Here is a 15,239-nt window from a genome sequence, read left to right as displayed (position 1 = left end):
GCATTGCGGGGAGATTAGTCGCCCGAAGAAGAGACGATTTGTCGCCGGGCAACTTATCTCCCCTGAATCTCCATGTGTGTCTCTGACCTTATACTGCAGCCATCCTCTCTTCTTCTAGGTGGCACACAGCTGTGGGATCCTGAATTAGGACTAGAATTGTTAGTGTGTAAAGTAACTGTAATGGGAGTAGACTAGTGCATTCACAGGAGGTCTTGGTGAGATGCAGTAACAATAACTCTGTGTCTGAATGTGATCAGAGCCTAGAAATTGCTGGGGTCCTGGGTTTTATTCCAGCAATGGCACCATCTGCAAGGAGTTTGCATGTTCTCCCCATGTCTGCATGGTATTCTGGTTTCCCTTCCATACGCCAAAACAGGCAGGCAGGTTAATTGGTTCCTGATGAAACTGTCCCAGTGTGTGTGTGAATGTGATAGGATCCTTAAGGTGGCCATAGACGTAGAGATCATCGCCAAATGATCTCTCCCCAATATGCCCACATTGAGGTGGGTGATATCGGGCTGATCCGATTGTGGGCCCTAGGGCCCAACGATCGGATTATAATGCATCCGATATGGACGGGATTTTTTAACCTGTCCGATTGAGATGTGGCCGACTTTTTGTGTGTGTGTGAATGTGATAGGAACCTTAAGGTGGCCATAGACGTAGAAATCTGCTCGTTTGATGATGGCGCCAAACAAGCAGATCTCTCCCCGATATGCCCACATTGAGGTGGCAGGACCACAGAAAGGCACAGACGGGATTTTTGAACCTGTCTGATCAAGATCTGGCCGACTTTTGGCCACCGACGGATGGCCACACACACGGGCCAATAAGCTGCCGATTTAGTCTGTCGGCAGCTTTTATCTGCCTTTTTTTTTTTTAGGGGCCTTTAGACTGTAAACTCCACTAGGGCAGAGACTCATGGGAATGATGCATAATCTCTGCGAAGTGCTGCAGAATATATCAGCATTATATAAATAAAGGAAAATAATACAAGAAGAAGCTGCAAATGGTTTTGCCAAGTCCCAATATTGAATATGGACTACTGGAAATCATATGAATATTCTGAACATATACAATTGAACATACAACAAAATATACAGTGTATGAAACTAAATATACAGTGTATGAAACTGTGATTCAGGTATATCCTTTTTTTATATCCATGTTTAAGATTTGTACATATTTACTATATAAATATAATGTCACAAGACTGATATTAATCTTTGTTGCCTTCTAGAACATAGGTTTCTATAAGGTGAGAGGTGAGGCCGTGCCTGTATTGAACTGGTTACAGCTCTAACATAGATCCTTCTGTAACAGATCTGTGCAGTTTATAAATAATCAGTACACGGGTTCAAAGTTCTGAGCACAGGGGGGTGGTTTAGGCATTTGTGCTGCTATTTATGGAAATTCATTCAGATTATATAACAAATATATATATTACCTTTCACATCCTCGTTTTTTCTAATGGGGAAAGGGAGGGGGTGATATCACTCCAACATGCAGTGCAGCAGTAAAGAGTGACTGACGTTTATCACAGCACAAGTCACATGACTGAGGGCACCTGGAAAACTAGCCGCATGTTGGATTTCAAAATAAATATTAAAAAATCTGTTTGAAATTATGAAAAATAGAATTCAGTGCAGAATTCTGCTGAAGCAGCACTATTAACCGATGTGTTTTGAGGAAAAAAAACATGTTTTCCGGCAACAGAATCCTTTTAAGATCATAGAACATGTTAGGAGTCATTTACATCCGCTGGTGCAATTGTATCAATGTAAATTTCCCCATAGACAGTTGCCCATAAAACCCCATTTGTTTAAGGTACTTGCTTTAAAATGCTCTCTATATACTTCTATATAGTTGCACTTGAAAGCTGCTGCCTTCCTCCTGTTCCAAATCAAGTGCTGCTGTGCCAATTAACACAGGGCAACCTACGTAAATAGGAGCACTTCGGTCTAAAGTCACTCTCACGCCAAACAGCGGAAATTACGCCAACCAGACTTTCAGCGCAATTGTGTTCAACTTATGTTGAAGTGCGTTCATTTTGATGCATTTGCCACTATAACATCAAGTGCAACTCCTTCTGGAGATCGCAACAACACTGGAATTCTGGGGATAAAATGCTACATTTTAGGGAAAAATACATTATGCTTGCACTTTGCACTTGTTTTGCTTACTATACTTGCGGTTGCAAATGACGTCTGTTTTGTCCACTGCAGTATTTTCAGGTTTGTTATTTTTATTATCTATAATTTATATAGTGTAGACATGTTCTGCAGTCTAAGGTCCCTATCACATTTACACACACTATGGTCAATTTATCAGGAGCCAATGAACATGCCTGTATGTTTTTGGAGTGTATCTGCACTCCTTGCAAATAGTGTCCTCGCTGGAACCAAACACAGAGCCCGAGCCCTTCAAGGCTGTAATGCGATCGACTTAATACTTTTACTGGTGGGCACAGCACATACTTCTAATCTTACTGCCTCCTCTGAGCCTCTCTCCATGTAATTCAATTATAAAAGGTTGCCGCTGCAGGGAATGTCACTGACATCTCTAGCAAAGGGTTCTCTGTAAGAAGGGCTCTCCATATGTAGAATTATTTCTCATAAAAGCAGGGAAATCATTTTCTGCTGATTGCATAAATGGTTTAGCACGGCTTGGAAAACCGCAATGTATTGGTAATCTCCTTTGTTGAGATTTAATTTGACATTGTTTGGTTAAGTAGCTTTATTTCTTAGGAAATGTTGCTTTTGCTATTAGAATTATCTCTAGTCCTTTGCACAGTTCTGTACAGAAAGGTTTTCAATTCCCATATAATGATAATTAAATATTTCATTGTGTTGCCTTATAAACCAACAGCATCACATCTGATATCACTTCGTTTAGTGACACACGTCACACCCAGGATTTGCCGCAGTGAATTTTTTTGGCTATGTGGTGGACACAATTGGTTTATCCCTTACAATTATGGCCACAAATTGACACATGCAATTTTTCAAATTATTAAAATATAATATATAATTAATCATAGAATAGGCTGGCTGATGTTTTGGGGTTGCTTTGCTGCCCCAGAAACTGGGTGCCTTGGGTCTGTGCATGGCAGCATGAAATCAGGAGATTACAAAGGCAAAAAGCTGGGTTTCCTTTGAAGATCATGGGTCTCCAGCAGGACAATGACCCAAAGAAGACTTGATTAAGTACCCAGGAATGTTTAAAGACAAAACACTGCACTCTTCTGTAGCGGGCAGCAGTAAGTCCATGTCTGAGTACCCTTTAACCAACTGCATCCTTCCAATCTAGGGAATTGGAGCAAAATAAGAGTCCAAACTGTCAGTAGAGAGATGTAGAAAGCTCTCTCATGGTTATAGGAAGTGCTAGATTTCAGTCACTCTTTCCAAAAGGGGTGGGACCAAATAGTATGTCTAGTAGTGATGTGTGGGCCGACCTGTTATCTAGATTGCTCGAGACATGGGGTTTTCCAGATAAGAGATCTTTCTGAAATTTGGATCTCCATACTTTAAGTCTTTGAACAATTTGAACATTAATTAATCCCAATAGGATTGTTTGCATCCAATTAGGATTCATTATATCTTAATTTGGATCAAGTACAAGGTTCATTACTACAGAGAAAAAGGCAATAATTGATCATAATAGAGTCTATGGGGCAAATTCACTAACCTGCGGAGTTGCGCTAATGCAGTCTTCGCCACACTTCACCAGACAACGTTTCGTCAGGGCGCTGCTAATTCACTAAAATCCGAAGTTCAGGGAGGCGAACAGTAGCGAAGTTGCGCTAGCGTTAATTCGTCAAGCAAAGCGAAGTTACACTAGCGATGCCTAATTTGCATACAGCGCCAAGTTAAAGTACAATGGACGAATATGTAGCAGCAAATACATTACACTACACAAGCCTGGGAAAGCTTCATAAAATAAAATAGAGTTGTTATATTGCCCTATACATGTGCCCACTGTATAGTTTAGGTGCCATATGTTAGGAAATGTAGGGGGAAGGAGGGTACCCCCCAAAAAAATTACGATCTTTTTCAGCCTATCACCCTTAAAAAAGGAAAAGACGTCAGCGTTTTTTGGGGGTTTTTTTGAAGCAATCCCTATCTACTCTATTGCACTTCGCCTGGTCTGAGGTGGCGAAGGCAAGTCTGGCGCAAGAGGTAACGTTCAGTAAAATGCGCAAGTTAGTGAATTAGCTTAGTTACGTCCCTTCACCATATCGCAACTTCACCTGGCATAAGGGTGCGAAGTAGTGCTAAAGTAGGTCCACTTCGCTTGCGAATTTAAGCCAGCACACGTTAGTAAATCGGCAAAGTAATAAAATGACGTCATGCTGGCGAATTTACATTAGCGTTAGGCGCTTCGCGCTTTAGTGAATTTGCCCCTATGAGAGATGGGCTTTCATAGTTCGGAGCTTTCTGGATAAGGGTTTCCAGTATATTACCTATACCTGTATGCACTTAATTATCTAATAGACTAATAGACTTGTCCTTGTTTTTCAGGCCAGTCAAAACATAGCATGCAAGGATCTTCCCTGGAAAATATAGAATTTCATCAGTCAAAAGAGAATCTTTCTAATGGGAACAGTCACATTCCACAAAAGTCTGGGCGGAATATTCCACGGAGACATACTGTAGGTGGCCCTCGGAGTTCTAAAGAGATTTTGGGAATGCAGACATCGGATATGGACAGGAAAAGAGAGGCCTTTTTGGAACATCTCAAATACAAATATCCTCATCATGCCACTGCAATTATGGGCCACCAGGAGCGGCTGAGAGATCAGGTATGAGATGGAATCAGGCTGTAGGCTTGGGCTTTATTACCCACTGATGGCACAGAGATTTTCAATGACTGGAACTCATAGAAATGAATTAGTGTATGTACTGTTATACTCCAACTCCCAGCATAATGCCATCAATTTGTAAAGCTGAATGTACTCATGGTTATTAGATATTACCTTGCCTTCTTGAAAGCAGGAGGGCCCATGGGTCCTTCTTTCCATGCAGCGAGCTCCACTGATGTTTAGATATAGATATATATGACAAAAGGGGGGAAACGTATCTGAAGTTGCCTCTGAATTGCAAAAATGACACACCTTGCAGGCTAAATGTTGTTAGTGTTGCAGGGAAACATGTTATTGCACACTCTAATCCAGGGTTTGTGTTGTTTTTAAAAGAAACAATTGAATCTCTGTAAACACAGTGTTAGTGCTCCTGTGCTGTTTTCTTTATATCCCAGCAGTCATTCTGTGCTGCTCACGGGCTCAGTTCCTAAATGATAGACATAATCCAGTAAAAACTAAACTCATTTACCACCGGGTATCGTGTTCAGCAAAGCCAAGTTGTTTCTTGCAGAAAATGGAATCGGGTTTCAACGGTTAAAGTATTTACCTGGATCTTCTTTGGTAACGGTATTAACCCCTGGAATAATTATACTCAGTGAAACTTTTAGTACATTGACTTCATTGTTGTGGTTATAGTTACGTCGGCTGGAAGAAAAAGGATTAAGTCACATTTGTCTGTTTATATTATATAGACCATGACCTCTGCATTGGGAATTGCTGCTATAGAGAATACAGCTTTTAGATATGGCTCAGTTCAGGCAAGCAGTATGGCTGTTCTCACTAATTTCCAGTTTAAATTAACAGAAAATGGTTATTTTGTCTCCAGAAACAAGAAGAAAATGATTAAAGGTATATTTGGAGACCAAGTTACTCTGAAAGTATACAAATTTTATTAAATTATCCATTTAAAACCTGGCCGGCCAGGAACCAAACATATAACAGTATAAATACATAAAAGATTATTTTAAAATGATTTAGGTAGGTGGTCACTTATTTAAAATCACAGTAATAGGAATTTTCCAAAATCTCCTAGGTTGTATTGAATGATTCCTCCAGTCTTGCGACAACAATAATATAGAGCAAAGTTGGTGTGAGTTATAATTCTCCAATTTGGGAGTATTATGGTGTGAGTTATAGTTCTCCAATTTGGTAATTAAATGAGAGGTAATTTTCCCAAATGAGTTGCCAGGCTTATTATGTAGAGAAGGTTACAAAGGGGTTAAATGGGGTGTCCCCCACACCCCCTCTCTTTCCAGTTACACGTGCCCCCCAATAATGGACTGATCTCACCAGATCCTGCATTCCGGTCTTTCCTCAAAGGTACAGTGGGGCACGATCACTTAGTGCGTTGGATCCAATAGCCTTTTCGTAATGTCTCCACTTGTACAGAACCAAAATTAGAGATACCTCTTTCCGAAAATTCAAAATGGCGTCTGATGTGTCTCAGCGCGTGCATTCCACTGCGGAGCTCAAAACTCCGAACTTGCTCACACTGAATCCCAGCAATTTATCGTTTTTCGTGATTTCACGATTTACGGAGTCCCGGCAGCTTGCCGATTTTCACGATTTCACGATTTTCGGGTAAATTCACCAAAAATTTAGTTTCAACCTTAGGAATGACACACCGCCTAGATACTGCGACGCGTTTCGCTTCTATAAGGCTTCATACAGCCAAATACACCTTTAATCATTTTCTTACTGCTTTGTTATCCACAAAAGGACATTGGGGATTTAAAGGGCATGTAAAGTCTAAAATAGAATAAGGCTAGAAATGCTGTATTTTGTATACTAAATATAAACATGAACTTACTGCACCACAAGCCTAATCAAACAAATGATTTATGCTTTCAAAGTTGGCTACAGGGGGTCACCATCTTATAACTTTGTTAAACATATTTGCAAGACTTAGACTGTGCACATGCTCAGTGTGGTCTGGGCTGCTTAGGGATCGTCATAAACAAAGCTGCTTGAGTTCTGCATGGCTGGGAAGTAAGGCGGGGGCTCCCCCTGCTGTTCATAAGTATGATTGTTTCCCTGCTCAGCAGTTAGGGACCGTCTGACAATTCCTATCCACAGCAGTAAATGAAGGGAGAATTTTACTGCATACAGGCAGGTTTCTTAAAAAAACGGTACACATTTTTTAATTAAAGTATATTGGAGATAGGTTTCTTTTTCATTAAAGAAAGTAAAAATTGGATTTTATTTTTTTGGCTTTACGTGCCCTTTACGTTGTGTGTTTCAGACCAGTTAAAAAGATGTATCCTTAAAGCCACACAATTTTTGTCTCCAGAAGCATTGCTAGCCTTCTGTGTTACATAGAAATGTGACTACATGGTACATGGAGCTTGATGAAATAAGCATAATTATTTCCAAGGGGGTATGAGAGAGGACTTGTCCCAGAGAAAGCCAAAAGATAGGCTAGATAAACCTTAGTAATAAAAAGGTATATTTTGTCTCAAGAAAGGTCAAAATATAGCTAATATGCTGGACAGAGAGTGCTAATCTGGAGAAACAATAGTAGCTTTATACTGCTTTATCTGGAGAAATTCTGCGCAGAGCTCACCAAAGTATAGCTAGTGAAAAGGAATTTCTCTGCAACAATAAGTCGTATGAGTCGGAGCTAGCTGGGAACATGGCTTATCTATCAATTTATCTGGTAATGATAATAAAGGCAATATTTGTCTGTGATAATTGAGAAGGAATTTAATCTAGTGTCCATATGGGTTTCTTAGTAATGTTCAAATACTTCTAATTCGAGAGTATTTGTTTAAAGTGAATTATTTATCGTGCAACAGAATTGTATATGTGAGGTTGCCCCCAAACCCAAATACAGCGAGGGAGCCCAGCCTGAATGGAATCAGCATACGGTTCATTTTAATTTGCTGTTCTACACACTGCTGGAACATTATAGCAAGGTAATTTCCATGATAATATTGTACAGATATAGGATCTGTTATCCAGAAAGTTCCAAATAACAGGAAGGCCATCTCCCATAGACTCCATTTCAATCAAATAATTCAGATTTTTAAAAATGATTTCCCTTTTCTCTGTAATAATAAAACAGTACCTTGTACTATCTTGTAAGAAATCGAAGGAAAAAAAATCCCATTGGGTTTTAATGTTTAAATAATTGTTTAGAATGGTGATCCAAATTATGTAAGGATCCCTTATCTGGAAAGCCCCAGGTCCTAAGCATTTTGGATAACAGATCCCATACCTGTATGTATCTGTCACCTGGTTATGAGTTGGGGGAGCCTTAAATATGAACTGCAAAGGAGAACGTCAACCCAATCTGTTCTGATTCTTACATTTTAAACAGTCCTCCTTTTTAGAAATAAAGGGGACATTCCGTATAGAACATGTTGTTTCCAGCACAGCAGGTTCTATGCGCTATTCTGCCATGTCTCTATAGTAATTGGGTCTCACGGCAATTTTGGAGCCAAAGTGGAATTATGGGGAATTAGTTGCTTCATTGTAATGTTTTCCCTAAGTCATGTCATGTGAGCTTTGTGCCCTGTCACATACTATTTATCCTGTTTATTGACATGTGGCACAGATAACCTATTGGAAATGAATGGGCTGTGATATTTACTTTGCTAATGGCTGTGAAAGCACCACTATAACTGATATGGTAATAGCACAAATAGGAGTTCTTATCATATCCGTAATGTTGCACTTTATGTATGAAAGGGAAGACAAGTCATGTATAATTAGCTATATTTTACTCATTAGTTTCCCTATTAAATGTCTTGAGTAGTGATGGGCGAATTTGCGCCGTTTTGCTTTGCCGGAAAATTTGCGTATTTAGTGCGAAATTCGAGAAACGGCGAAAAATGCGCGAAACGGCGCTGGCGTCTCATTTTTGGGCGAATTTTCGCATGCGTTTCGCGAATTTATTCGCTGGCGACGAATCGCGCAAATTCGCATCGAATTCGCGCCTGCCGAATAAATTCGCCCATCACTAGTCTTGAGGAAGGGGTCATTCATGGGATTATGTTATGGCCAAATACATATTTAAGCATAAAAGCTTCACCAATGAAGTAACTCACCAAATTACATAGGTGGCCCAGGTGTTCCTGCCCCAGGCCCTCAGCCCAAGGGAGCGGACAATCCGTAAATAGATAAACAAAAATGTTGGAGCAAGGCACTCTGATAGGTCACGCATAGATCAGACCAAAAAATGAGTAAAAATATGAAACTGTTATTTATATAAGCATCTCTCGTCTAACGCGTTTCATGTCACTGGGACACTTACTCATTATGTTACAGCCACTCCATGCAGAGCTGGCAGATTATTGGGGCCAAAACAACACATGGTTATGTTTGAAACCACCACTGGGAAAAGATCATGTGCTGTATTCCCATAACTGATATGCATATGCCCATACCTCCCAACATTTGAAAATTGGAAATAGGGACAAAAAGTTTTGACCACACCCATTTTGTGGCCACGCCCCTAAATAGCATGTCCATTTAAAAAAAAAATTGTGGGGGTTTTAGAATCATGTTTTATGTGTTATTTCAATTTTGCTAATGAAGGTGAAATTGCTCTTTAAGATGCAAGTCAGAGTTCCCCCGAGAGACCTGCTTATCTTCAATTGTTGCAATTGTTTCTTTGTTTATCTTAAATAGTTGCAAATGTGCAGGTGATGAATATCCTGGGCTCTCTGCCAAAAAGTCTCTTATTTATTTGTTTTAGACTAGTCATGTGCAAATAAAAGTTTTGCATCAAATTTCCACGTTTTGCTGCCGGCGAATAAATTCGAGAAGCTCCCGCGAAATTTCGCTGATGGCAAAAAAATTATGACGCGCGCCAAAAAAGTCGATTGTGTCAAAACCATAGCACGTAAACTATTCGGGTGCCCATTGACTTTAACGCCGGCGTCAAAATTGATGCAAACATCAGAATTAACACAGGCTTCAAAGATCAAGTTTTGCTAATTTTTCGCCGTTCGACGGGAGAAATTCGCCCATCACTACTGCGGGCTGAGCTGTCAAAATTGGGACTGTCCCCTGCAAATGGGATGGTTGGGAGGTATAATATGTCCAATAGGGCCAAACATTCCCCCATAAACATATTAATACTCCCATACTCCCTGTATTGTCAGCAATGTGGGTCAATAACCAGCACTACAGTGTAATGTCAACATCACAGCGCCACCTGCTGTTCATTTTGGCCAACAGTTGGAAGAAAAATGACAGAAGAGGAAAGTCTTCTGAAGTTGAAGTTACTGAGCAGAGAAGAGTCGTCTGACATTTTTCTGGTCAGCTCTAAGCAGAGCAACATCACAAGACTCGTTTCACAAACTTAATCAACCTCAATGACTGTGACTGATTGAAAATTGACTAAAAATTGGTGGCCCCCTACAATAAACAATTAAAAGTAAGGGGTTCACAGTAATGTTCCTCAGTACAAAACCATTCTAAATATCGCTTCAAGCTCAGACTGTGTGTTCCAAGTGCCCCCAATAAATCATTGCAGAGTGGGGAAGTGGTTTGTCATATTCTATATATGGTGTTGAATTCCTCAAGTTGTAGAAAAGGGTCAACTTTTTTGCCCTTTTAGGGTACAACCCCATTAAAATAGGTAAAGCTCCACTATGGTTGAAGGAATTAATATTTTTTTTTTTCTGTAACTTACAGATTAATATTTACAAATAAATGTATGACGATACCCCTGTTGCAGATGTTTCACTTGCTTCTCTTCAGGTGTTTCCACTCCAGCTTGCAGCTTCTGCAGTGCATAGAAATCCATACTCTTTCTGGTCCCATGAGCCTTCAAGAGAAATTACCTTCTCATGAACAACTACCGAGCTAAAGAGGGCAAAACATAAATATAAGGCTGCTGCATAGCAACAGTTCTCACTTTCCCCATGGAAACACAGCAGGAGTATCCTGGGGGTTGCAGTTCTACTACAAGACATATGCCAAATGATGCCAATCCCTGTTATAATTGGAAGCTGAAATTTCAGGCTCCTCTTTTAATCTCAGTTCGCTGTGCAAAGCTGGCTTTCTTTTATGGCTTCACAAGCTGCCTACAAGAACTACTGAAACACAGGATAATGACAGATATAGAAAGTGGCAGTGGCAGTACATTCTGAAAGTTTGTGGTGCTGCTCATAGTTCAAGGTCTTTTTAATACCTGTGCCCCATGGCATCTGGCAAGTTAGAAAACAAAATCTATGTATTGACAATGAGAAGAGAACTTGGCATTAGAGACTACAGGCTACTGGTTATTAACTACTGCTTCTGATTGGGTTAAGCTGGCAGGTTCAGCCGCATTGTGTTTAATTAGGACAAATTAGGATGGCATTACTATAGAGAAAGCAGACCCTGGGACCATAGGGGAGAGTCCTAGGAGGTATACAATGGTGTAACTACTAGTGGTGAAGCAACCCGCGCCAACTTCCAGGTCTCTTTTCTAGACTCGCGTTGCCCCGCCCCACCGATGACATCACAAAAGGGGCAGGCGAGAGGTGCACGTCTATAAAAACTCAACCCGGTAGTCACAAACTGGCATTTGGAAGGTCGCGGGCGAGAGCAGTAAGAAAAGCTCAAACCACATCCGTCCCAGCGGAAAGGAGCATGCAAGTTCAGACCGAACACGCCTGACCTGCGGGTAAATCCACGGGTCCCACGGGTGTCGGGTCGGCCCGCACATCACTAGTAACTACATACACAGCAGACCCCACGCTCAATGGGGAACCCGGGCAACAGGGGGCCCGGCCCGTGGGGTCTGCTTTCCCATTTTCCCCAGCCCTTCTCCTAACATAAACTTCAGCAAAATGAAGAGATGCCCCGCCAGCAGGTAGTGAGTGGGGAGGAGGCAAGGGTGTAAGGCAATGAAGCAGTTTCTGTGGCTACAAGGGGGCCCAGGAGTGAAGGGGGCCCAGTAAGGGCATAATTAACTAGAAATGTATTTTCAATAGTTCATACCTACCAACATTTTAGAAATAGATAGAGGGATAAAAAATATTTGGCAATTGTTTTTGACCACACCCATTTTGGTGGCCACACCCCCCCCAATTACCGTTTCAATTTTACAAAATATGCCAGGTTATGAACACATTTCTGTGGTTTTAATGTGTTATTACAGTTTTGCTAATGCAGGTGAATTCATCTTTAAGCTGCAAATCACAGTTTCCCCAAGAGACCTGCTTATCTTAAATTGCTTCTTTGCTTATCTTAAATTGTTAAAAAAAAGTATCTAATGATCTGACTATGAAGATTTTCATTCATCCAGGTCATGGTATATCTAGTATAGGTAAATCTAAAACAACTGGACTTGCTGAGTAATCAATGAAGACGTTTCACTACTCATCCGAGCAGTTTCTTCAGTTCAACTGACTGGTGTGGGAAGTTCTCGTCATGTAAACTCTTCCACTAATCCAATCACAATGGCACATTGTAACTCTTCAAAGAGGCGACCTCTGAAGAAATTCACAGAGGTGTAGATTCTGTGTAGTTACTGTGATAGGATTATCCAATGTGTCATGCAACTCCTAGAAAGAGAGAGTTGCATGAATGGAAGTGTGAAGTGTTCTTAAACCGCCGGGGTACAGATGTTAGAACAGCATTGTATGTAGCAGACAGGTGGTGTCGAAGGCCCCCGTCTCTGTTCAGGGATGGTTTCTCCACCTTGACATGAATCGCCTCTATCACGCCTCGTGAAATGAGCTATTCTGGGTTGTCTGCCAAAAGCCAATTAAATTAGAAACTTTGTATATTGCTCAGCACAGGAGATGAAAGATAAAGTCAGGTCATTTCAGTAAAAAACCCGGGACTTCGGGTTGAGCTGTCAAAATCAGGACTGTCCTGAGAAAAACGGGACAGTTGCGCGGTATGTTTTTTTTATTAATAGATGTAGAACTACAAGATGGATATCACAGTAAAAAATATGCATTATTATATCTGGTTATCCATTTGAAGAGCAATTTCAATATATTTGGTGCAATAGGTCAACTTACCAATGTTTTGGGGCACTAAATTAAATTTGCTCTGGGGCCCAGTAACATCTAGTTACGTCAATGGGAGGAGGGACTGTTTGAGTCTTGATCTCCGAAGATGTTTCTGCAGGAAGGGCCCAGAGCTTTCAAGGGACTCCGCTGGAGGTATAGGGACCCAGAGTGACACTGACTAATAAATTGTTTCATTATGTGTATGAATAAAATCCTATTCTCAAAGTTAAGGCCAGACCTTAAATGATTTATCCAGTAATTATGACTTGGCACAGATATGCACAGGCTCAAGCAAACTGTAACCGCATCTCATAAAGAGTCAGTGCCTCAGACAAATGAGAAGCATCCAGATATTCACAAATGTTTCGCCGTTTTTTTTCCAGGGAAATTCACAAATTTTTTGGGGAAGTGAAATTGGAGAAATTCGCCCATCACTATACAGAATATGTCATGCAAGCCCAAACTGGCAAAATGGTGATTCTGGCAAAAGCCAGAGGGGCTGTTATAAGATGCCATAGACAGTCAATATTTATTGGGCTGATGGGGGACTGGTTGGGCCTCTGCATACTTGAAATGCCAGGGCCGATTTTGACTCCCAGTCCAGGCCCGATGTCACATGTAACAATATGTGTAGCCCTGGTCACTGCCATCTTTCCTCACTCAAGAGTGGCACAAATCCTCTGACATTGAATCAGGTAATCAGGGAAGACCATGGTTCAGCACCCCATGGCATGGGCCATATTCCAGTTAAAAAACAAAACAAAAATGTGTCTCTTAAAACAATGGCACAAGGCATGTATTCAAGTGTCAGCACCACCTCCAGCTTGCTGGGTATATGGTAAAATGCTTGAATTTGCCTCTAACATGGGAATTCCTCTGACCATAGCAGTGGCCCCGGGAGGTCAAGGACTTGCCACATCTGCCAAGCTAGAAATCATCCGGGCAGCAAATAGGGTTGCCACCTGGCCGGTAAAAATTGATGGTTGATCCCAATGTTATTAATAGGCAAAATTATAAATATATAGGAAGGCCGGTATTTTTTTCTGGAAAAGGTGGCAAACCTAGCGGCAAAATGCTTGAATACATGTCATGTACCAATGCCCTTTAATTGTGCCAGGGACAATTATTTGCCACTCCTGGTAAAGTGCCATCTGATGCAAAGATTTCTTAGTCATAATGGGAATATCTTTAAATATCTGGCACTGGTGATTCTCTACTAAAAATGTGGAAATGGGCTGAAAACTGTTGCCAACAATATTCTGTTGATCCCATGTTTTGAGTGAGCAAAACAAAAACATTTTGACTGTTTAGTATTTAGTTCCCAAGAGGTGCTGGGAGTTGTAGTCCAATGAGTTAGGCATGCCTGGAATAACCTGTTTTACTAGAAGGAAACTGGCTCTGTTTTTATGGAGAAAGTAGGCCAGAGGCTACAAAGATTAAAAAAAAACAAACTGCTGAACTTTGGAGCTCTCACCTAACTTACCTGGCAAGGGGAAGGTTGCGGCACAGCTAGCAGATACATTGTCAGACAGGGAGGGGCAGATAACGAATCACCTATTGTTACATTCAGGCCCAGTGGCCCCTTACAGAACTCATCAGGTTCACAGGGGGGAGAAATTCTAAGCCTGAGCAGCCGCACATTGAGGTGGTGACAAGTCAGGAAGGCATAAGCGCTTACTAATTGCAGCTAGAATTCCACGCCATTCTTTTATTGGCCACCAGTAACTTCTATGTGAGTGTGTGTGTAGTCTGCCAGGTGGAGTTAAAGTAACCATAGGGATGGTATGATGTCACAATTGGGGAAGCATGTTAAGGCAGCCAAAGTTACATGTTAGAGAGCTTAGGGGGGAAAATCCAATAGGCTGGAAGCTGTTTTCAAGTGAGCACAGGACTGGGATGTGTTTGTGTTCTACCTGACAGTAAGAAAGGATTACAGAACTCATTGCCTCAACTGGTCATGCTGCTGCTTCTGCTGGACCCCTACAGGAAAACAGGTAGGGTGGTATTTGTCTACAGGACCAGTCCTGTGTCCCATTTACTGTAACTGCACTGCTACAAGTGTGCCCGCTGGAAGCTGCTCAGAATCTGAAAAGGGATCTGCACCCAAAAAATTTACTTTTGTTTTTGCAGAATGAAAGAATATGTTATTCTCAATCAATTTCCAATATAAATCCATTATTAAATCAAATGTAATTGTTTTGGAAAGCTGGGTTTGGTTATCCTTGTATTCAGTTCTCAGGGTCTGACTTTGGAAACATTGTAGCAGAAGTTAGTTCTCCGGGTCTGTTAATCGACTGCCTTTTGCTACATTGTTTCACCGTGCAGTGAATAGGAACTGCCAGGCAGATACTGATTTCAAGTACAGGAACCGATAACTTTTTGAATATTTTTTTTAAATGATTGTGTGTGTGTGTGCTTTG

General features: G+C 41.0%; 1 protein-coding gene across 7 annotated transcripts in view; it reads left to right on the top strand.

Annotated features, from left to right (window-relative positions):
- Positions 1–15,239, top strand: part of kiaa1217.L (KIAA1217 L homeolog) — a 253,698-nt gene that overhangs the window by 71,515 nt on the left and 166,944 nt on the right. For 6 of the 7 annotated variants that reach the window (XM_018267250.2, XM_018267251.2, XM_018267249.2 and 3 more), the window contains exon 2: positions 4,521–4,801. In XM_018267250.2, coding sequence (XP_018122739.1) covers positions 4,521–4,801 — 281 coding nt within the window. Of the gene's footprint in view, positions 1–4,520; positions 4,802–14,232; positions 14,814–15,239 lie in introns of those variants that run through there. The other variant, XM_018267256.2, reaches the window with a different exon arrangement.

The sequence above is a fragment of the Xenopus laevis genome, chromosome 6L (genome assembly GCF_017654675.1).
Source record: "Xenopus laevis strain J_2021 chromosome 6L, Xenopus_laevis_v10.1, whole genome shotgun sequence".
NCBI lineage: Eukaryota > Metazoa > Chordata > Amphibia > Anura > Pipidae > Xenopus > Xenopus laevis.
This window is presented reverse-complemented; position numbering and strand designations above follow the sequence as displayed.